This window comes from Hemicordylus capensis, chromosome 7, assembly GCF_027244095.1.
Source record: "Hemicordylus capensis ecotype Gifberg chromosome 7, rHemCap1.1.pri, whole genome shotgun sequence".
Classification (NCBI taxonomy): domain Eukaryota; kingdom Metazoa; phylum Chordata; class Lepidosauria; order Squamata; family Cordylidae; genus Hemicordylus; species Hemicordylus capensis.
The window spans coordinates 20985351-21008306 of NC_069663.1; the positions used below are offsets into that span (position 1 = coordinate 20985351).

The 22956-nt window shown below is 47.9% G+C and overlaps 1 protein-coding gene across 1 annotated transcript; it reads left to right on the forward strand.

Annotated features, from left to right (window-relative positions):
• Window positions 1-679: 679 nt before the first annotated feature.
• Window positions 680-22956, forward strand: LOC128332540 (free fatty acid receptor 3-like). Its single transcript, XM_053266884.1, has 2 exons — window positions 680-815; window positions 17971-22956. The coding sequence occupies exon 2, from the start codon at window positions 17976-17978 to the stop codon at window positions 19026-19028; it is 1053 nt and encodes a 350-aa protein (XP_053122859.1). The 5' UTR covers window positions 680-815; window positions 17971-17975; the 3' UTR covers window positions 19029-22956.

Below are 22956 nucleotides of genomic sequence, written 5' to 3' on the forward strand. Positions count from 1 at the left end.
TATGGCCAGTTGCTCTCCCCCTGCTAAATAAAAAGAATCACCTCTTTTAAAAGGTGCCTCTTTGCTCAGTTAGTGGTTGAGCCCCTGCCAGCCCTACCTGAAGGCTCTTCCTAATAATCTCACCCTCTGCTAGGACCAAGGCATAGTCTACTGCATTTTCAGATATATATTTTAAAAAGACTCTTTCCTATTACTAATATGTTAACTTTTCTTTCTTTCTTCTTTCTTTCTGGCTCTTTTTTGGCTCTCCCCCCGCCCCTTTCCATTCCATTCCATTCTGCAGCCTGATCCCGTGCATATTTACCCAGCGAGTGTAACTCCCGCGCAGTTCAATAGACTTACTCCCGAGTAAGCGCTCAGAACCATGCAGGCACAATCCCATTTCTGGCTCGTCACTGCGTCGGTCTAGGCACGACTTACCTCCTGTGAGTAAACCTCGTGGAACTAAGCGGGAGCGACTTCTGAGTAAAGAGGCATATTAGGATCGAGGGGGCTCCTTTGCTGGCAAATCAGCCTGCGGAACAACCATCACCAAGCCCATTCTGTCTCCCCCGCCCCCGCAGGAGGCCCCGCCCACTCTCCTCCTGGCCCCGCCCCAGTGGGCAGTTTTGCGGCACGAGGCATCAGCTTGTGAGTGGTGATGATCCTGGACTCGCCTGAGAAGTGTCAAGAAGGCTCCACCTCCACGCAGGGCAGAGGAGAACGGAGAGCCTGCAAAAGAAAGCCTTGAGGAGAAGGACCAGGCATCAGAGATGCACTAGCATCTTCTCCCCCCACTCAAGGGACCCAGGAATCCAGCTGCCCAGCCTAGCCAGGTAAGTGTCAAGGTGTGCGTGTGTGCAGGAGGGGAGGGTCTTTGTGGTTTAGGAGCAGGCTGAGTGGCTAACCTGTCATCTCAGAGAGGGTCCTATGTACTCTGCTTCCCCCATCATAGGAACATAGGAAACTGCCATATACTGAGTCAGACCATTGGTCTCTCTAGCTCAGTATTGTCTTCAAGGACTGGCAGCGGCTTCTCCAAGGTTGCAGGCAGGAATCTCTCTCAGCACTATCTTGGAGAAGCCAGGGAGGGAACTTGAAACCTTCTGCTCTTCCCAGAGCGGCTTCATGCCCTGAGGGGAATCTCTTGCAGTGCTGCTCACACATCAAGTCTCCCATTCATATGCAACCAGGGCAGACCCTGCTTAGCTATGGGGACAAGTCATGCTTGCTACCACCAGACCAGCTTTCCTCCCTCCTCCATCCCTTTAGCATCCCTGCTACCTGTGTATTCGGTTCCTGCCCCTTTGCACGTTTTCTGTCCAGGTTGAAATAACTGATCCTTTGCCCATAGGATGAAAGAGACCTAGCCCTCTCCATTAGGGATGCAACATGTGGGTTTTGTTGCTGTTTTGTTGTTGGTTTTGCAAAACTTTGCAGCCAGCTTGGAAGGAAGGAGGAACAGCGCCACCAGTGAAAAGAAAGGCCCCATTTTTGTTGGGGTGTTCTTTCTTTCTTTCTTTCTTTCTTTCTTTCTTTCTTTCTTTCTTTCTTATTACTCATATTTTTATACTGCCTGATATGTAAATCTCTAGGTGGTGTACGAATCCCAACATTAAAATCACAGGTTAAAAAGGAGTCCTTCCCTCCTTCTGTTAAAGGCAGTGCTTAACTAAGAGATGGCACCTGGAAATCAGAGCTGGGAGCCTTTCCTATAGTGAGTTGATAGTGGCTGGTTGGTTGACATTTGGAAGTGAGACAAGGTGGAGTTAGCCAGCCAGATCTCGGGTCCCAATTACATCCTCTAACTGATCTTTCTAGCTCAGTCTTGTCTATGCTATCTGGCAGCAGCAGTGCCTTATACTGAGTCCAACCTTGGTCCAGCTAGCTCAGTACCTTCCACACTGACTGTCAGCGGCTCTTCAGGATTTTAGACAGGAGTCTTTCCCAGTTGAACGCGGGACCTGTGTGCAAAGCAGATGTTCTCTTACTGAGCTGTGCTTTTACTCAGATGCAAATGTATGCAAAGTTAAATAGTGTCTAAAACTCAGCTAAAATTCATGATCCATTAAGAAAGATTTCTTTAATTGAGTATCAGCTCTGTTTATCTGTCTATCTGAAATATTTTTGTCACGACTGCTCTATCTATCTATCTATCTATCTATCTATCTATCTATCTATCTATCACAGGGGTGGCCAAACAGGCTTTGCTGTTGTTGTGGTACTACAACTCCCATCACCTCCTGCCACAATAGTTTGTGGCAGGGTGTGATGGGAGTCGTAATCCAACAACAGTGGGAGAGACTCAGGTTGGTCGCCCAGATAGTCCAAATCTAGTCGCTCACACTTCCTTGGTACTATTATATAAAACAGAATGCATGATGGGAGTTTGGGCTGATGGGGCACCCATTGGGCAAGGGGACCTTGGTTCTCTCTCCCTCGTGGTAAATCTGTCTCAGGCCAAAGTTAATCTGGCTGGTAAATGTTTCAGTACTTTAAAAAAATGGTTGAAGGGCTTGTTTTTAAAACTTTTTTTGGCTTATGCCATGATAAAGGTGCCAGTCTTTAAAGCCGGGAGAGGAAAAGACCCAGGCGGGATCCGATAGTGATTTTCAGATATCTGGTCACACAGAAGAGGAGCTGACTTGTACTCTGAGAGCAGGACTTGAACCAGTGGCTTGAAATGACAAGGATGCAGATTTAGGCGAGGCATTAGGAAGCATTTCCTCACTGTGTAAGAGCCGTTTGACAGTGGAACTCTCTGCCTCATGAATTGGTGGGCTCTCCTTCACTAAAGTTTTCCAAACAAAGGCTGGATGGCCGTCTGCCACAGATGCTGTCACACATCTTTGCCTTGGGAGTGGGTAGTCTAGAAGACCTCCAAAGCTCCCCTTCCAACTCTGACATTCTATGATTCTAGAATCACCGGACTTCCTTGCCTGGAATCAAGCCCCGGCATTCTCTTTATGCAGCAACCAAACGCTGCTCTGCCCATGTGTGAGTAAGCCAAGCATTCCAAGAACCACTAACAGCTCAATCTATTATCCACTTAAGTCCAAATACTTACATTTGGAATTGATTCAGGGCCAACCGAGGGCTTAATTTGTGCTTTCTCCGTTTTCTGCCCAGGCATTGGTTTCCAGTGCTGGGTGTCAAATATATAAAGCTCTGGAATATGTAGAGCAAGAGGAGCTGAATGCTGTGGCACTATTGAGTAGCTACACACAGTAAAGGAAAGCTCTGAAAAGAAGACCAGAGGCCGACATTGCTCCCGAGGGCCTCTAGTATGACATTCTGGCCATCCACAGAGTTTCTTGGGGTTGGGGGATTTGTGACCCCACCTTAAAGCAGCGTTTCCAAATGTTTGGAAATACTCCTGTGCCTAAAAAGTACGACGACTATTATCTTCTTCTTCTTTATATTTATTTCTCTAAGACGTACCCGTGGCTAATCTCATGTGTGGCAACTCTCGCGAGAGTTCAGAGAGCTGCTGGATAGCCATGGGAACAGGCGAGGGGTAAGAAAATGGCAGTGGGGGAACAAAATGCGGAGGCGACTGGCTGGCCAGTGGGTGGGGGGAAGAGAGAGGGCAGGCGGGTGGGGGGAAGTGGCTGCAGCAGTGGGCGGGTGGGGGGGGAGAAGCAGCGGCAGTGGCGGGTGGGGGGAATGGCAGTGGAGGGGGGCGAGGAAGAAGACAGTGGCGGGGGCGACAGTGATGGCGGCAAGGGTGGAGGGAACGGCGGCAAACTAGAGGCCAGGCCGGGCAGCTGCTGAGTGAGGAGGAGAAACGACGGCCAGGCTGGGCGGCCACCAGGCGGGGAGGAGAAGTCTGGCTGCCGAGGGCAAATGAACTGGGGCTGAAGGGGGAGAGAACGAAATGGGGCTGAAGCGGGTGGGGAGACAGGGAGAACTAGGAGGGGAGTCAGGGAGAACTAGGGGCGCAGATGCTCTTTGCCAGGTCAGCTAGTACTGATTAATACTTTTAATATACTGAGGAGGAGGAGGAGTGATATTTATAATCTTAAAGGTAAAGTGTGCTGTCCAGTCGGTGTCTTTGGTAGAATCCAGGAGGGGTTTACCATTGCCATCTCCCATGCAGTATGAGATGATGCCTTTCAGCATCTTCCTACATCGCTGCTGCCCAATAGAGGTGTTTCCTGTAGCCCGGGAAACATACTAGCGGAGATTCAAACCAGCAACCTCTAGCTCGCTAGGCAAGATATTTCCCCGTTGCGCCATCTTAAGTGATGATAAATCCTTGACATATGTCAGGGAAGAGAGCTGGTCTTGTGGTAGCAAGCATGAATGGTCCCCTCTGCTAAGCAGGGTCTGCCCTGGTTTGCATTTGGATGGGAGACTACATATGTGAGTGAGCACTGTAAGATATTCCCCTTAGGTGATGGGGCCACTGTGGGAAGAGCAGAAGCTTCCAGGTTCCCTCCTTGGCATCTCTAAGATAGGGCTGAGAGAGACTCCTGCCACTGCCAGTCTGTGTAGGCAATATTGAGCTAGATGGACCGATGGTCTGACTTGGAATTTGTTCGTTTCCTATGTTCCTCTTTTTCTAGAAATTAAGCCCTGCGGCAGACTACTGCAAAGCATGGTTGCAGTTACCCATCTACCCATCTACCTATCTATTTTTGAAAATCCTCTGCCCTGGTCTTCCTGCCATACAGCATCAGTTCTCACACTTGGTTCCCAGACATTGTTGGACTACAACTCCCCTCATCCCCGCAGCCACAACAGCTGAAGGAGTTATGTCCTGTGGATGATGGGTGTTGTAGTCCAACAGCATCTGGGCATTTTCCTCCTAGCAAATATCTTCCTCATGGCAAATATTTGTGACTCATTTGCCATTGGGCCTGTGCCTGCCACCACTCGTGGCAGACACAACTGGCAGCATTTGCCGTGATTAAATTCTACAATGAACAAATACTCTAGTAAGTGAGTAGTGAGTCTTGTAGTGAGCCAGTCATAGGACTAGGGCTGTCTATGGGAAGCCCAGAAGTGGGACATGCAGAGAAAGAGCCCGTTCCTGCCCAAATGTCCCAGCCACTGATATTCAGAGTCATTCTGCATATAGTTATGACTGGTAGCTATCGGTAGATTCTGGATTTGTCGAATGCCCCTTTAAAGCCATCTAAGCTAATGGCCATCACCATATCTTGTGGCAAGGAGTTCCACAGATGAATTGTGTGCTGTGTGATGAAGTCTTTTCAGTTGTGTGTCCTTCCTTATGCCCAGGCAGACTTCCCAGTTGGTTTTCGCCCCATGTTTAGTGGGGAGGGGAGCCATTTGGGTGTTCAAATCTGCGTCAGCCAGTCTGGGAAGATTATTACTTCCCCTGTATTGTTTTCAGCCAATTGATGGTAATTGGGCTCCTGTCCAATTTTGGTGAATTATGACGCACTGTCTTGGCGGACAATTAAGAATACAGAAGTCGGGAAATCAGACAGCTCTGAGCCATTAGCTTGAATGATTCTCACCACTGTGTGTTCTGCAGGGGACAGATCAAAACAGGCAGTTACAGAACCATTTTATTGTGCGGCTTGGTGATGGCTCCATAATTTAAATGGCTAGACAATATGAAAATCGAGAGCCAATCGTCACAGAGAGCATATGCCCTCCAACATTACACTGATGAAAACAGTGTAATGTGTAAGGGGTGTGGCCAAGTAGCTTGAAAAGTGTTGTGTACAATGTGGAGGGGGTACGGCTAAACAGTCTGGGAGGTGTGGCATAAAGACGTAGGAGGTGTGGTCAAGAAGCCTGGGAGGCGTGGCATACAATGTATAGGAGGTGTGGCCAAGCATCCTGGGAGGCGTGGCCAAGTAGCTTGGGAGGTGTGGTGTACAATATGTAGAGGGTATTGCTAAACAGTCTGGGAGGTGTGGCATAAAGACGTAGGAGGTGTGGTCAAGAAGCCTGGGAGGCGTGGCATACAATGTATAGGAGGTGTGGCCAAGCATCCTGGGAGGCGTGGCCAAGTAGCTTGGGAGGTGTGGTGTACAATATGTAGAGGGTATTGCTAAACAGTCTGGGAGGTGTGGCATAAAGACGTAGGAGGTGTGGTCAAGAAGCCTGGGAGGTGGAGCCATGCAGCTTGGGAGGTGTGGTGTACAATGTGTAGGGGGCATGGCCAAACAGCCTGGAGGGCATGGCATAAATGTGTAGGGCATGTGGTCAATCATCTTTGGAGGCATGGCCAAGTAACTTGGGAGGTGTGGTGTGCAATGTGGACGTACAAAGGCAGCCCCATGTAGAGCGCATTGCTGTAGTCGAGCCTGGAGGTTACCAGCTGATGCACCACTGTTTTGAGATCATTCTCTTCAAGGAATGGATGCAGCTGCCGAATCAACCGAAGCTGATAGAAAGTGCTCCTGGCCATATCTTCCAACTGAGATACCAGGGTGAGGCCTGGTTACAAAAGCACTTCCAAGCTGCATTCCTGTTCCTTCTGGGGGAGTGTAACCCCATCCAGCACAGGAAGATCTAACTCATCACTCAGATTCTGATCCCCCACAATGAGCACCTTTGTCTTGCTTGGATTCAGCTTCAATTTGTTATCCCTCATCCAGCCCATTACTGCCTGTAGGCAGGCATTTAGGGAGTGAATGTCATTTCCTGATGATGATTATGATAAGGAGAAATAAATTTGGGTGTCATCAGCATACTGATCCCCTCCACCAAATCTCCTGATGACCTCACCCAGCAGTTGTGCAATCTCTCTCTCTTAGTATGTGATGTTTTAGTGTCTTAATAAATCTTTATTTGTTTTTGAACTCAACTGACTATCTCCTGATAATCTCTTGGGCTGAACATGACCATCAGAGTATATTCTGCTGTATAAGGGCTTTAATGTTTCTCCTCACACCCTTCAAAAGTATTTCCCATCAACAGTATTTCTCTCCTGCTCTCAGGAGATCTCCCCTGCACACTTTCTGAACTGTGCTTTTAAACCTCACTAGTTCTTTGATAATATGTGTGAAATATAGACGGAACATGATGAGATCATAAAATGTTTTCCCAAAAATCTTAAAACCCTTTCCTTTTGAGATATTTGAAAGCATGCTGAAGCCAGTGGAGTTACCATTTCTCTCGGTGTCTCTAGGTATTCTGTAGTGATGGAGTCATGTGGTCTGTCATGGGTCTTGCGCCCTTCCTCAGATATTGCCTTGTGCAGCCGGGTCTGTCTGGCTCCATAAAGACATTTGTGCATCGTAACCAAAGATGTCCCAAAGGCTTTTAAATGGGTAGCCTCTTCGGCCCTCATTGCTGACATGTTTTCTTCAATCACTGTCTGATTTGCCAGTGAGAATTTCCCTCCAGGGAAGGAAAATAGCAGCCATAGTCATAAGGACATAAGAACAGCCCTGCTGGATCAGGCCCAAGGAGGCCCATCTAGTCCAGCATCCTGCTTCACACAGTGGCCCACCAGATGCCGCTGGAAGCCACAGGCAGGAGTTGAGGGCATGCCCTCTCTCCTGCTGTTACTGTCCCTTGCTAAATTTGTTCAAAGCATCTTTTATTATCATCTTTTATTATCTTTTATTTTATTATCTTTATCTTTATCCATTATCTTTTTATGTCATTTATTATTATCATCAAAGCATCTTTTATTATCAAAGCATCTGTTACTGTTCCCTGCTAACTGTGTCTGCCTTAAGTTTCTTTTTAGATTGTAACCCCTTTGGGGACAGGGGACCATCTTATTTGGGGATGTAAACCACTATGAGAACTTTTGTTGCAGAGCGCTTTCTTTCTTTCTTTCTTTCTTTCTTTCTTTCTTTCTTTCTTTAACATATTTTCATACTGCCCAAAACTTTATTATGAACATAAATACTCATAAAGGTAAAGTGTGCCGTCAAGACGATTTTGACTGCTGGCGCCCACAGAGCCCTGGGGTTGTCTTTGGTAGAATACAGGAGGGGTTTCCCATTGCCTCCTCCTGTGCAGTATGAGCATCTTTTAGCATCTTCCTATATTGCTACTGCCTAATATAGGTGTTTCCCCCCATAGTCTGGGAAACATGCCAGTGGGGATTCAAACCGGCAACCTCTGGCTTGCTATTCAAGTCATTTCCCCGCTGTGCCATTAGGTGGCTATGAATATTCATAGCATATTCATATATTTCACAACGGGACTCATATTGCAGTATAGCATCCTTCCAGTATCTGTTTCTGCTATCTCTCTTGTGTTTCTTTTTAGATTGTGAGCCCTTTGGGGATAGAGGACCTTTTTTCGCTTGCTTGCTTGCTTGCTTGCTTGCTTGCTCTCTCTCTCTCTCTCTCTCTCTCTCTCTCTCTCTCTCTCTCTCTTGCTGGCTGGCTCGCTCTCGCTGGCTGGCTGGCTCTCTCGCTCGCTCGCTCTCGCTGGCTGGCTCTCTCGCTCGCTCACTCGCTCTCGCTAGCTGGCTGGCTGGCTGGCTCGCTCGCTCTCGCTGGCTGGCTGGCTGGCTCGCTCGCTCTCTCGCTCGCTCGCTCTCGCTGGCTGGCTCTCTCGCTGGCTGGCTCTCTCGCTGGCTGGCTCGCTCGCTGGCTCGCTCTCTCGCTGGCTGGCTGGCTGGCTCGCTCGCTCTTTCGCTGGCTGGCTCTCTCGCTCGCTCGCTCTCTCGCTGGCTGGCTGGCTGGCTCTCTCTTTCTTTCTTTCATTCTCTGTGTAAACCACTTTGGAAACTTTTGTTGAAAAGTGGTATATAAATATATTTGTAGTAGTAGTAGTGTGTGTGTCTGGAATGTATGTTTCAGTTCAGCAGCCTAAAGGTTCGAGTTCAGCCTAAAGGAGCGGATTAAGCCTAAGGAAGCGGAAGAAGAGTTCAGCCTGAAGAAGTGGTTAAGCCCAAAGGGTCGAGTTCAGTTCAGCAGCCTAAAGGGTTACTGGTCTGGGCCTGGGATGGAAGACCAGCCTTGAGCCCTCAGCCTTGTTGAGAACTGGGCTTCATTAAAATGGAGGCTCACCAGCAGTGTTTCCTGGAACAGGGATTCCCAGATGCTGTTGACCAAAGCCAAAGGCCATTGAAGCTGAGGATGATGGGAGTTGTGGGAGGAGAGCTGGCCTTGTGGTAGCAAGCGTGGGCTGTCCCCTTTGCTAAGTAGGGTCTGCCCTGGTTGCATATGAATGGGAGAAAAGATGTGTGAGCACTGTAAGATCTTCCCCTCAGGGGATGGAGCTGCTCTGGGAAGAGCAGAAGGTTCCAAGTTCCCACCCTGGCTTCTCCAAGATAGGGCTGAGAGAGATTCCTGCCTGCAACCTTGGAGAAGCTGCTGCCAGTCTGTGAAGACAATACTGAGCTAGATGGACCAATGCTCTGACTCAGTATATCGCAGCTTCCTTTGTTCCTAACCCAGCCATACAGCTGAACTCTCCAGAAATGTGTTATTTCCCCTTATCGGGGACAAAGGCAATAGAGTTATCTCCATAGCCAATTTCCTCTTGGGAGAAAATGAGCACACAGGTCAAGAACAAGTGGCCATCTGTCTTAAGCTAATTTCATCTCTGTCTCCTCTGGGGCTCGTGTTCTTCCATCAAGCACTTCGTTGGCCTGAGACGGATTGTTCCAAGAACCAGGCTTGACCAGCCCGCATGCCCTTTGGAACGGGCTGGTGATGATGATGTGGCCTGGGAAGGGATTTGTTCTGGAAACAAAACCTGTAAGTGATGCTGTGTGCCAGATGCCCCCCCCCCCACCCACATGGCTTCCTCCACTCTATCTGTATTTCCGTGGCCACACTTCAGGTCCCTAGCTGGCTAATCTGTCCTGACTGGAAGAAGGTGAGGACGATGCAATTAGGCATTCCCTAGTGACTGCACAACATCTATGTGCTTGGAAGCCTTATGTTCCAGCTGTCTCTATTTACAATGGAAGGTCCTCGTGTTCTGGTACCTGCCCCTGGCAAACCACTGCCCCTTTTAGTTTCTGCTTTTGTTTCTTCGGGGGATGCCTGGATACAGAGGAAGCTGCCATATACTGAGTCAGACCCTTGGTCCATCTAGCTCAGAATCGTCCACACTGACTGGCAGCAGCGCTCCAAGGTTTCAGGCAGGAGTCTTCCCCAGCCCTACCTGGAGATGCTGCCAGGGTGTTATCCGGACATGGCTTCATGCCACGCGTTATTGGAAGGGCGAATCTGCTTCGCAGCAGGTTCGGAGCTGTTGAATTCACGGCATTAAATGGACCCTTTGCATTTCCTTGGCATTTCCTCGGCTCCTCTCCGCATCTTTCTCTGTGTGCGTTCCCGCAGCTTGCTCCGGGCTTCTTCTCCCACCAGTCACATCCCAGAGGAGGAGGCATGAGACATCCTCCTAGTCAAAACAACAGAATGCTTAACCCGAACCTGCTGAATCTGACCCCACATCTTGGCTAATTTTTATAACGAACTTGCCTTTGTGACTGCCTTCATCACCTCATGTCACCCCCTCCCCACCCCAGACCATTTAAGAGGCAGGGAAGTTTAAAGGAGAAATCGTTGCTTTCTCTCTATTATGAAGAAAAATGCTGCCTCAGTCTGCTCAGACACAAAGGGCTCAGGTGACATCAGAACCTGTAGTCTCCATTGTAAAGCTTCCAGCAACATCCGCATATGTGAAGCCTAAGTGCCTATGGTGACCTGGCTTCAATAAGATGAAGCTGAAACTGAAAGCATAGGGAGACCCATATTTTGCTGTTTGTGCTTGCGTTTAACTCAGGAATTTCTCCCTCCCCTTCTGGACTCCCTCCACAGAATTTCACCAATCTGCCACAACCCCCACCCCCAGTCCTTGCAATTGCAAATTACTCAAAGAGCAGACCATATTGAGGTGTCAAACTCTCCTTCCTGATATTTGGTGTTCCGGAGATCCACCCAGCAAACATTCCCCCCCCCCACAAAGTGCAAATGGGGGGGGATGAATTATCATCAATGGCCCCTCCAGACATCACAGATAAGCATCGGGGTTCCCCCCCCCAAGCTGCTGAAAATAGAGGATTTTTTAAATACTGGATATAATTCCAGAATGTGGGTGGGCAGGGGACAGAGTCATGTCTGAACTGGTCTCTGATAGCCTGCAGCGACTTCGGGGTAAATCCAGCTGATATTTGGACTCACACTCTCCATTTTGGAGGAGATTCGGACTAACAGCCCTGTGTATAAAAGCCTCTGGCAATGTACCTGGGGCTTTCTGCATGCAAAGCAGATGTTCTCCCACTGAGCTATCCCCAAAGAGTTGGAACACAGGAAGCTCTTCTCCAGGGGTTTCCGGCAGGAATCTATCCCACCTTTACCTGGAAATGCCGGGGATTTAATCTGCATGCAGAGCAGAGCCTCTGTTACTGAGCTACAGTCCTTCCCCAGTAGTCTAGCTACATAGAAGCTGCCTACTGGGTCAGTCCATATGTAGCAAGCGTGACTTGTCCCCCTGGCTAAGCAGGGTCTGCCCTGTTTGCATTTGAATGGGAGACTTGATGTGTGAGTACTGGAAGATATTCCCCCTTAGGGGATGGGACTGCTCTGGGAAGAGCACCTGTCTGCTTGCATGCAGAAGGTTCCAAGTCCCCTCCCTGGCAGCATCTCCAAGATAGGGCTGAGAGAGACTCCTGCCTGCAACCTTGGAGGAGCCGCTGCCAGTCTGTGCAGACAATACCGAGCTAGATGGACCAATGGCCTGACTCAGTATATGGCAGCTTCCTATGTTCCTAGCTCATTATTGTCAACACTGGCTGGCAGCAGCTCTCCATGGGTTCAGACCGGGGCCAGGGGGGCTTTCCCAACCCTACCTGGAGATGCTGCCAGGGATTAAACCTGGGACCTTCTGCATGCAAAGCTGTGGATGTCCCTGATGAATCCAGAAAGCTGCCTCCTACTGAGCCAGACCATTGGTCCAGCTAGCTCAGTATTGCCTACACTGACTGGTAGCAAGGTTTCAGAAGGAAATGCTCTCTAGCTGAACTGTGTTTCCGTTCACTGGAATACAGCCCCATCCCTTTTTGTTCACCTTTCGTATCATTGTTAGGCAGAGCTATCCTCTCAATGCTCCTTCAAGACCAACACTTATGGTCCCATGGAATGAAGAATGACCCCTTGCCGCCTCCTATTGTGAGGCACTTAGGATTCTAGCAGCCTGTATGGCCATCCCAAACTATCCCGTACTTGAGACAGTGTGTAGAGGTGCCCCCTGGTGGCAGCAGGGTGTGCCACACACTGTTCTTCCTCTGCTTCCCTCAGGCTCATCTCCCACCCCCCCTAGTGGTGCACAGAGCACACTGCTCTTTCCCCAACGCATGTTCACCCTTTGCACATGCGCAGGTCCCTCCCTGTGTCTTACCCAGTGGTGCACGGGTGTGGTTGCCACTCCTCCTCATTCCGGATGTCCAAAAGGCAGAGGGGAGGGAGTGGAAAGGAGGAGAGGAGAGTGGTGGGATAGAGTGTCTCTGCCACCCCCCCTCCACTAAACATCCCAAAGTTCGAGACAAATGTTATCATGGGAGAACATTCGATTCAGGGGCATAGCTACAATTTTTAGTCATAAAAGAGAATCGCCAGATTCCCCTTTACAAGCATAGTCCCTCAAACTAGGTCAAACCAGTTTTCATCAGACCAGGCCCAGTCCTGTTCAATCTTCTATCGGCCGCCTTTTTTTTTTTTTGAGCCTGGTCCAGTTCAAGTTCGAATCAGTCGAACCGTGCCAGTTCAAATTGCACCTGGTTCAATTTGAACCGGTTCAGCACACCCCTAGCCTCAATTTATTCCTGAATCAATTATCTCTGCTCAGAAACCTTCATAGCTGCAGTGAACTGCTTGTCCAGTTTGGTTCTGAATCTATGGTGGAACAGAAGATAAAGACGGATCCGCTGGAATCTCTTTTTGGAGGCTAACCTGTAAGTTGGTCTCTGAAGAAATGGATTGATGGACACATGGGGTTTGGGGCCTAGAGCAGATTGACTCCCTGGATGCAGAAGCTCCATTCTGCTCCTTAGAGCAGCTATCTCTGGCTTTTGCTGTGTAAACAGATAAAGACAGAGACAAATAATGTAAGCAAATTGGCGAGATGAAAAGCTCCCACTTCCAGAGTAAACAGCAGATTTTGCAATGAACAGCCCTCCCTGCAGTCCAAGTAGGCTCCCTGCCACTGTTCCAGGGTCAGCATTTGCCAAGGAAAATGGTCCTCCCTCACCCACCATGTCCCTTCATTCACCCTCTGCTTTCTCAAAAGGGGTACTGAACTCATACAGTCAACGCCAAAGAATGGACATCTCTCCGATCTTTTGTTTTCTCTGCAAGTTTGCTTTTCTGATCTCATTCACTGGCCTGGGACAACATTGATGGTGAAGCAAACTAAGCACCGCTCTCTAGCACCACCAAGGCAGGTGGTCAGAAGGGGGAACTGCATGCATAGCAAACCAGCCTGAGTCACCTTGACTCAGCAGTCTGCCAGGTAATCCAGTGAGCTCATGATGGGGCACTCACACTCGATGTGCCTCTGAAACCTAACCGCTTTCTCCTCCAACCAGCCTGTCTTTCTGTGGATGACACAGACTATTGTCTACCTGGACCAACAGCGGCTTCTCCAAGGTTGCAGGCAGGAGAACTCCAAGTTTCTCAGCCCTGTCTTGGAGATGCCAGGGAAGGAGCTTGGAACTTAAGGAGTTTGTGACGACCCTTGAGATATTTGATGACTGCTATCTTATCTCGCCTGAGTCTTTACATCTCCGGGCTGAGCTAATGGCTCAGAGCTGTCTGATTTCCTGACTTACGTATTGTTAATTGTCCTCTAAGACAGTGCATCATAACTCACCGGAATTGGGCAGGAGCCCAGTTGTGACAAATTGGAAGAAAACAAGGAGAGAATATACAGTAAATAATCTTCCTGGACTGACTGACAGATTTGAACGTTGAAACAATTCCCCTCTCCATGAAACAGGGAGGTTTAGGAGGATTGCTGGTCTTGTGGCAGCAAGCATGCATTGTCCCCTTTGCTAAGCAGGGTCAGCCCTGGTTGCATTTGAATGGGGGACTACATGTGTGAGCACTGGAAGATGATGGAGCCGCTCTGGGAAGACCACCTGCATGCTTGCCTGCAGAAGGTTCCAAGTTTCCTCCCTGGCATCTCCAGGTAGGGCTGGGAGAGACTCCTGCCTGCAACTATGGGTGCAGGCATTAGGTAATGCAGCCCAAGGCATTGCGTCTACAATATCTGGGAATCCCTGTTCGAAGGAACAGTGCTGCCAGGTGGAGGCACTGCAATTTATTTTCTGAGGAGCCCCGATCCTGCTTAGCCATCAAGTCCCCATTCAGCCCTGGCAGTCAGCACAAACAACAGAGCGTTGAGAAGGCCAAGACTGCCATCGCTGTGGTGCCAAGTGTGTTGAGGTGACTGGTGCAGTGCCAATGCCCATACCACTTTATCCAAACACAGCGCTTCTTAGCGACACGCTTTGTAAACAACAATCCCTCTCTGACCTTTTCTGGGGAGGTTGCCAAGCTGGGAGAGATTGTTGTAGATCCAAGCTGACTGTGGAATGAGCTTATTATCACCAGGAGGAGGGCGGGGGGAGAAAGATCCGAGCCAACGAGAATTCCTACTGTTCCTTTGCACCCCAGGTTCTTGTCCACAGCTGCAAAGCCTCCCCTAAACCCTCTCTGGAAGGAAAAGGGTATAGAACGCACTTGCTTTGTACGCAGACGCTGCTTTGTATACAGGAGGTCCCAGGTTCAAACCCTGGCATCGCCAGGTAATTTCTATCTCGCCTTTCCTCCAAGGAGGAAGAGTATAGTACAGTACATGAGCCAGCGTGGTGTAGTGGCTAGAGTGCTGGACTAGGACCGGGGAGACCCGAGTTCAAATCCCCATTCAGCCATGATACTAGCTGGGTGACTCTGGGCCTGTCACTTCTCTCTCAGCCTAACCTACTTCACAGGGTTGTTGTGAAAGAGAAACTCTAGTATGTACTACACTGCTCTGGGCTCCTTGGAGGAAGAGTGGGATATAAATGTAATAATAATAATAATACATCAGTGAAGTACAGTACTGCGGGTTACAGGGTGTATAGGACAGATATAGATATAAGTTTATTCGGTCATTGACCAGCAAACATTTACAATAAACCAGTATGAACTTTACAAATAATATAACAAAACCTGGTCATAACAGAAAGAACACACATTAGTTAAAAGATAATTTAAATAAAATTCATCAGACTGGCCAGGCAAATTATCTAACATAGGAGATATAAGTCTTAAACGGAGTTCAGTATAAAAATCACAATAGAGAATAACATGCGAGGTGGATTCTATAACCCCTCTGTCACATGGGCAAAGTCGTAAAAATAGCGGAACTCCCTTAAACCTGCCATCCAGTACTGCTGTAGGAAGAACATTTAAATGCGCTAAAGTGAGGGCTCTTCTAAATTTAGGGACAAGCACCACATCAAAGTACTTAGTTGGTTTAAGATTAATAGCTTGACTCCCTAAGTATAAAGGATATTTCGAGTTTCCCCGACAAACTGATGCAAAAAGTGGAATTTTTTTACTCCGGACATACATTGGGCAAAGCTCCAAACCCGAATTGTTTATGGAGTGTTCCCTGATAGCTTGCAGGGACTTCAGTGAAAATTTGGGTGATATATGAAGATGCACTTACTTTTCCTGTGGTGAAAGAAAGTAAAATCACCATCTGGGAACAGCCCTGGAGATGTCAAGAATGGAACCTGGGGCTTTCTGCATGCTAATCAGATGCTCTTCTACTGAGCTACAGCCCCATATCCATGTGTCATATAACTTTCCTGACTGTGAGTTCTGTGTTGAATCTCAGCTGATTATTTCCAGGAATATGATGGCATCCAGGCTTGACAGGGCCAGGTTATGAAACAACAAAGTCAGGGGGCAAGTCTTCAAGGTTTGCCTTTTCCTTACTGGGATGACTCTGAGCCTGAGAATCTCTTGGGCCCATATTTCACATCTCTCTTGTTCTGTTTTTCCGAGTAACCCAGCCGACTATGGCATCATCCATTTTTCATGGGCCCGTTTTTATGAGGATCTTTGGAAAAGAAGTGTACCTCCGTATGCCTCAAGTAGTTCCCGGTTCAGGGTTAGGTCACAAATGAAATTATGGCAAGGAATGAAGAGTTCAAGGGAGGTACCATGACGTTGATTCCACCTCCATCCCCACCAATAATGGGTTTGTTCAGCCCTCGCTTGTCATGACATGTGAAATCAATCCAGCCAAGTTGAATTCCCTTTTGAAAAATGCGACCAATATCTCATAGTAGGGAGGGAAAACCTGTCAGCCTAAAGGAGGCTGTGGTCCAGTTGTGTTAAAACAACAAGCAAAGAGCTCTTAGTGGATCTCGCCACCATGAATAGTAGAGCCATGTTGAATGCACCTTTTTTGGATAAAGTGATCGAGGAAACTGTCATGGGTCAGCTCCAGGAATCCTTAGATCTAGGATTCCCAACTGGTGGGCTTCCAGATGTTGCTAAACTGCAAACCCCTTCACCCCCAACTATAATTTATTTCGGCTGGGGATTATGGGAGTTGTAGTTCAGCAGTGTCTGGAGTACCACTGGTTGGGAACCCCTGCTTTAGAGGATACACATTTTCTGGTCCATAAGTAATCAGTGTTCAGAGTCCTTGACCAATTGGTCCCTGTGGGCGTTTTCCAGATTAACCCTTACCCCAGTGTCACTACAGATCATCTAAGTGCACTTCAGTACTTTCTGTGTTGTGACACTGCCGTCCCTGCGCTGACAGCAAGCTGCCGTTAACATTTCTGATGCCTTATTTCGTATTTTATCTTTGCCATTTATTTATTTATGTATTATTTATTTGATTTGATTTCTAGACCACCCTTCCAGAAATTGCTCAGGGTGGTTTACACAGAGAAATAACAAATAAATCAGATGGATCCCTGTCCCCAAAGGGCTCACAATTAAAAAAAAGAAACATAATATTGACACCAGCAACAGTCACTGGAGGTACTTAGTGCTACAACGTTGGAGGCATTTAGTGCTACGACGTTGCAAGTCGGTTGCAGAAAGATAGCTGTATTTTCCCGTTGTCGGCGTTTGAGATTCTGGGGATCGTTTTCCATACGACCTAGCCAAACCGAATCATTTTACCCCTGTTTAGTGTGTAATCTGGAAAGTGTCCTGGTGAGGAGCATGTTTCTGGGGTCTCAAACTGCGACCCTCCTGCAGATGCTGGTCTGCAACTCCCCTCTGCCTTAGTGACTTGCTGTTGTGCCTGGCGGGGGTGGGAGTTGCTGTCCAACAACAGCTGCAGTCTGAGACTCCTGCTTTGTTTGTTCAGCTTTTGAAAACCTTGTTTTTGTTATTACACACGTAGCTCTTTCCATTACTGTGCGGCATGATCACCATGCATGGTTTAACCCCATCGTACAAGATGATGCATTTGCATGTGTGGCTCGATATTTATTCATGCTGGCTGGCACGATGAGGAAAATTACTCAAAGTAGTCCCAATAAATGACAAGGCTAAGTTAAGCAACGCCTAACGTGTTATTTTAACCGCTGTACATAAGCAAAGACAAATGTTTCCCCTCTTATCTAGAAGCTTTTAAATTTTCAAAAGAACTCATGTGTGCAGCCCCTCCCAAACCTAGATCCCATGGAGGTCACCTGGGTTGCCTGTCATAGGAACATAGGAAGCTGCCATATACTGAGTCAGACCATAGGTCCACCTAGCTCAATATTGTCTACACAGACTGGCAGCGGCTTCTCTAAGGTTGCAGGCAGGAGTCTCTCTCAACCCTATCTGGGAGATGCTGCCAGGGAGGGAACTTGGAACCTTCTGCATGCCAGCATGCAGGTGCTCTTCCCAAAGTGGCCCCATCCCCTAAGGGGGATATCTTCAGACCTTCTCTGCAGGGATCTCTAGAAATAGTCCTTTTCACTTACAGCACTTAGGAAATTCTTCTGAGTGTCTAGGCTTAACTTGAAAGCATCATAGAGTGTGGTTCCTTCCCAGACTGTCTCTCACATGCCTCCTCTCCCCACAGGCGAAATGTCCTCCAGGCATGAAGAACGAGGCCTCTACCTTACGATCTACCTGCTCACCATCCTAACAGGCTTCCCTACCAACCTGCTGGCCATGTCTGCCCTCATCCAGAAGCTGAGGACCAAGGCGACCCCCAACTGCGTCCTCCTCCTCAACCTCACTCTTTCCGATCTTTGCTTCTTGGCCTTCTTGCCCTTCAAGGTGGTGGAGGAAATTGCTGGCCACTGGCCGCTTCCTTCCCTCCTGTGCCCCCTCAGCGGCCTCCTCTACTTCAGCACCATTTACTCGAGCACGCTCTTCCTCACAGCGGTGAGTGTGGAGCGCTACCTGGGAGTCGCCTATCCCATCCGTTACAAGCTGAGGTGTCATTCAGCCTACGCGGCTGTGGCCAGCCTCGGCCTCTGGGCCTGTTCTTTCGCCCACTGCAGCATTGTGTTCATCACCGAGTTCCAGCGCCAAGACAACCATTCTTGGCCAAAAGACACTTCCAGTGACGTCTGTTATGACAACTTCACGACTGAGCAGCTTGCCGTCCTGCTCCCCTTCCGCCTGGAGCTTGGCATTGTCCTCTTCCTGATCCCGTACTTGATCACCTGCTTCTGCTACTGCGGCTTTATGAGGATCGTGATCTCCTCCCCACACATCCACCGGAACAAAAAGCAACGTGCTGTGGGGCTGGTGTCGGCCACTTTAGCTGTCTTCATCATTTGCTTCTCCCCCTACAACATCTCCCACGTCGTTGGCTTTATCCAGGGGGTAAACCCAGAGTGGAGGGACAAGGCCTTGCTTCTCAGCACCTTCAATGCTAGCTTGGACCCCATCATCTTCTACTTCTCTTCTTCCACTGTGCAACGTTCATGGTGGGGGTTCCTGACCCAGATGGAAAGGCTCTGCACTTTGCCTTCTTTGGTCCGGAAGCTGTTCTGCAAAGAGACGGAGACTCTGAGGAGAACAGCTCCCCGGGACCAGATTTACTGTTCCACATCTGTGGAACTTCCCATATCCGTGGAAACGTATCGAAACTTTCTGCATATGCCACATGGACAGTGCGATGTTTGACAGATATAGTTTCAGGCATTCAAAATGGAAACCGTTCTGTCATGCCTGATGTTGGACCTGTAGTTTCTTCATCTCCAGGTTAGCTGTTGGGAAGTGTGGATGAACATCCACAGAATGCCTTCTTCACATCAGGTGAAATCACTATATTCCCCACCTTGGTTCTAGAAACCTGGGACTAGTGATGTGTAAAGTTCTTCTGGCCCCAGTTCAGAACAGGGCTCGAGAAAACAATGTATTTTGGTGAGTTTGGTGTTGAATGTAAAATTTGTTTTGTTTATGAGGCTATGCCAGTCTAGGCTTGACTGTCAGGAACCTTCACCCCATAATCTGAACACCCTGTTTGCCTGTTACCCTGGAAGTGCAAAAAGAGGAAGTGTGGCTGGCTCACGGTTCCTGTTGGTGACACTTTCTTGTAATTTGTCACACAACTCTATGGAGCTGAGAGAACTCAAAAGGCTCTAGCATCCACGGTTGGCCCTACCTGGACTGTGAGTGCCCCCTGGAGGACACCTGAGGAAGCATCTTCAACCTAAATACAGTTCTAAAGATGCAAGGTGAAATGACCCAAAGAGGCGTATAATAAATAGTGGTTCCTATTATAGCAATAGCAATATTATGGGAGATAAGAGGAGAGGCAGGAAATATTGGAGTGTGTGTGTGAGAGAGAGAAAGAAAGAGAGAAATCAGAAAAGGTAAAAAGGAGAAGGCAAGAAGGAAAGTGAAGAAATTTAACGAGAGAGACCATGAAGACAGATACAAAGCAATATAAGCAGAGAAAAAAGAGAGGACATTCTGAAGGCAGGGAATGATTCAGATTTGTTCATTATTAATGCCCTTCCCGGTGTTTGCACAAAAAAGTCATAAAAGCCAAATCCGATTGGATGAACTCGGCAACCTTGCTCATAGCCTGTATGGCAATGTATGCCGGAATAGTGCGGTGTAGTGGTTAGCGCGTCAGACTAGAATTATAGAGATCTGGAAGTTGTACAGTCCAACTATCTCATGTACTACAGACAATTCCTGTTCCAGGAATTGTCTCTGGGCAATCCAGGATTGTCTCTGGGCAATCATTTTCTCTGTTTTGCCCTTATTTCTCTCTCTCTCTCTCTCTCTCTCTCTCTCTCTCTCTCTCTCTCTCTCTCTCAGGAGTGGGGATGCCCTGTTAAATTTTCCCTACATTTAGTTAGGGTTCTCATTCTCCGGGCTTGAGAATGAGGCCGTCCACCAAGCATATCCCCGTTTTCCTCTGTGAGATGTCAGAGGGGAAGGTAACGAGGCATTGCTTGCAATTTTTAGCATCTGGCCTGCATGGCCAGTGCTGTATTTGCCATCGCAGACCAGAGGGTGGTCCTGTGGACCGCTTAATCCACAGCCCCAGATAGATGAGCCCCAATGGCTGGGTCAAGCTGGGGTGATTCAGCTGCTGATTTCTCAGCTTTCTCTGCTGCTGCCCTCCAGCACAAAAGTGGCTCATTAGCCTCTTGACACTCATCTGCCTGGATGGGAGGGAGGTGATGAGCTATAGAAGTTGACAAAGAGCTGTGAAAAGAAGAAGAAGAAAAAGAAGCCATCCAGATGTCAGGCTTTATTACCCTGCAAATGATAACCTGTTCTTGGTGATGCAAAGTGGTTCGCAGAGAGATAGGAGAGCATATCAGAGAGTTGATAACAATGGCCGTTTCCTTTGTTATAAAAAGAGAGAGAAACGAATCCAAGGCAACTTGCTCAGATCCAGATGGAGGAAAAAATGGCAGAGGGGATAGAAGCGTGGAGCCCAGCCTCCGGTTTTCCTTCTCTTGGTCTAGAAACGAACCAGAGTGCTTAAAAGGTGGACAGGGATGGAAGGCACAATTTCTGGGTGTATCGATTCGCTTCGCCTCCCCTTCTGGGAGCCTTTCAGTGGCTCTGCATCTCCAGTGATGGAACATTTGGCCATGCTAAGCTCCAGGGGAAGTTAAGAAAATGTAATCAGCTAAGGTTTGCAAAGCATTTGATGCTGTTAGAGGAGACCATAATGCAATAATTGTTGCTCAAGTTCTCTCCTTCAGGGGGAAAAAAAGGCAACTCTTACAGCACCCCCAGTGATGGAATGGGAGTCATACACACCTGCCTCTTTGTTAAGAGTGGAATTCATCAAACGTATTGTGTCACCATTATATCAACTAATACTATGAATATTTCTTTACTGCTTTTCAACAGAACTTCCCAAAGTGGTTACAGAGATAAAAAATAAAATAAAATAAAGTGGCTCTCTGTCCCCAAAGGGCTCACAGTCTAAAAAAGAAACATAAGATCGACACCAGCAACAGCCACTGAAGGGAAGGGAAGATTCGCTCTAATCAATTCAAATTCACCCAAAGTCGAATCGAATTTGGTTGAATTTCACCAAATTTGTTTCGACGGGGTTAATTTGAATCAATTTGACTGAATCTGGACTCTATTCAGTGGTTTCAAATTCAAATTGATTCGAATTCGATTCGAATTCAAATTGATTCAAACACATTTTGTTCACATCCCTAGTTATGGGGGACACTGGTTCGCAGCTGCTCTGCCACATTCCCAGCAGCTGTCAGAGGGGGTGATGTTAAGCAGTACTCTTGACTCTAGACGGGATGGAAACATTCCCTTTCTAGATCGGATGCACAGGACAGTCCCTGCTAATAGAGAAGGAACCCAGACTCAGGATAGGGGGAGAATGTGAAGACTCCCAGGAATGTGCCTCCTTCCTCTTCTGATGTTTTCAATAGACTAGAGATGGGGAAAGCATTTCTGAAGGATACAGCAGGAAAAATTGCTTAAAGGGAAGGGAAATAAAGAGGTATGTAAATAAACTGTCAGAGAAAATTCTCCAACGCTTCTCATTTGGCGGACCCCTGAAATTCTCTTCCAATTTTAGTTTTTCCTTGAGAGGAACTGAAGATGAACCCCAGAATGCGCTTCGAATTTCAGTTTTTCCTTGGAAGAAACCGGAGACCTTCAAATCCCACTCTGAGAAATGTCGGTACCTTGTATCCAAAATGTATCAATTCTGTATGGTCTTATGTACATATATTCTGTATGTATGGTCTTATGTACATATATCTTAATGCAGGCATTTTGCCGGGTCTCTTTGTCAAAAGCCAGGGGTTCCGAACTTGTGGTACTCCAAGTGTTGCTGAACTGCAACTCCCATAACCCCCAGCTACAATTCATTGTGTCTGGGGATGATGGGAGTTGTAGTGGTTAGAGTGCTGGACTAGGACCAGGAAGACCTGAGTTCAAATCCCCATTCAGCCATGATACTTGTTGGGTGACTCTGGGCCATTACTTCTCTCTCAGCCTAACCTACTTCACAGGGTTGTTGTGAGGAGAAACTTAAGTATGTAGTACACCGCTCTGGTCTCTGGTGTCGTGGTTTCATTAAATGTGCTGTCCACCCCTCCATCAGCTCTGCAATAGTGACAATACCGGATGGAACCTGATGCAGCTTTGGCTTGCATGGAACATTGCTGCAGACTTTTTTCCTTATCTGATTTGAGCCTTGATCCACATTGCACACAGCCAGAAGAGATGAACCCATCGTGTAAATAGCTCTGTCATCTACGTGACAGACAAGCAACCATGGAAACAGCACTCTTCCTAATAAACTTTGTTTTACAAGTACCTGGATCTAGATCTAGTTAATGCATTCTGCAGTTTACCATGCATCCCATGTCCATCTGAGTCTATCCTGGGACACTGAGCAGAACCTGATCCACCAGATATACCATGCTAGGGTATACTTGTGAATGTATGCTATATCTCCACTTCTCCAGCAGGGCGCAGCAAAGAGACAACTCACCAGATGCTAGCAGAGCGTTTCCTGCTATCAAATGATTTTAAAATTCACTTGCGTCTTCTCCGGCAGGGCATATGGAGCAATTCAGCATAAAGGTCTTTGTGGTTCCCA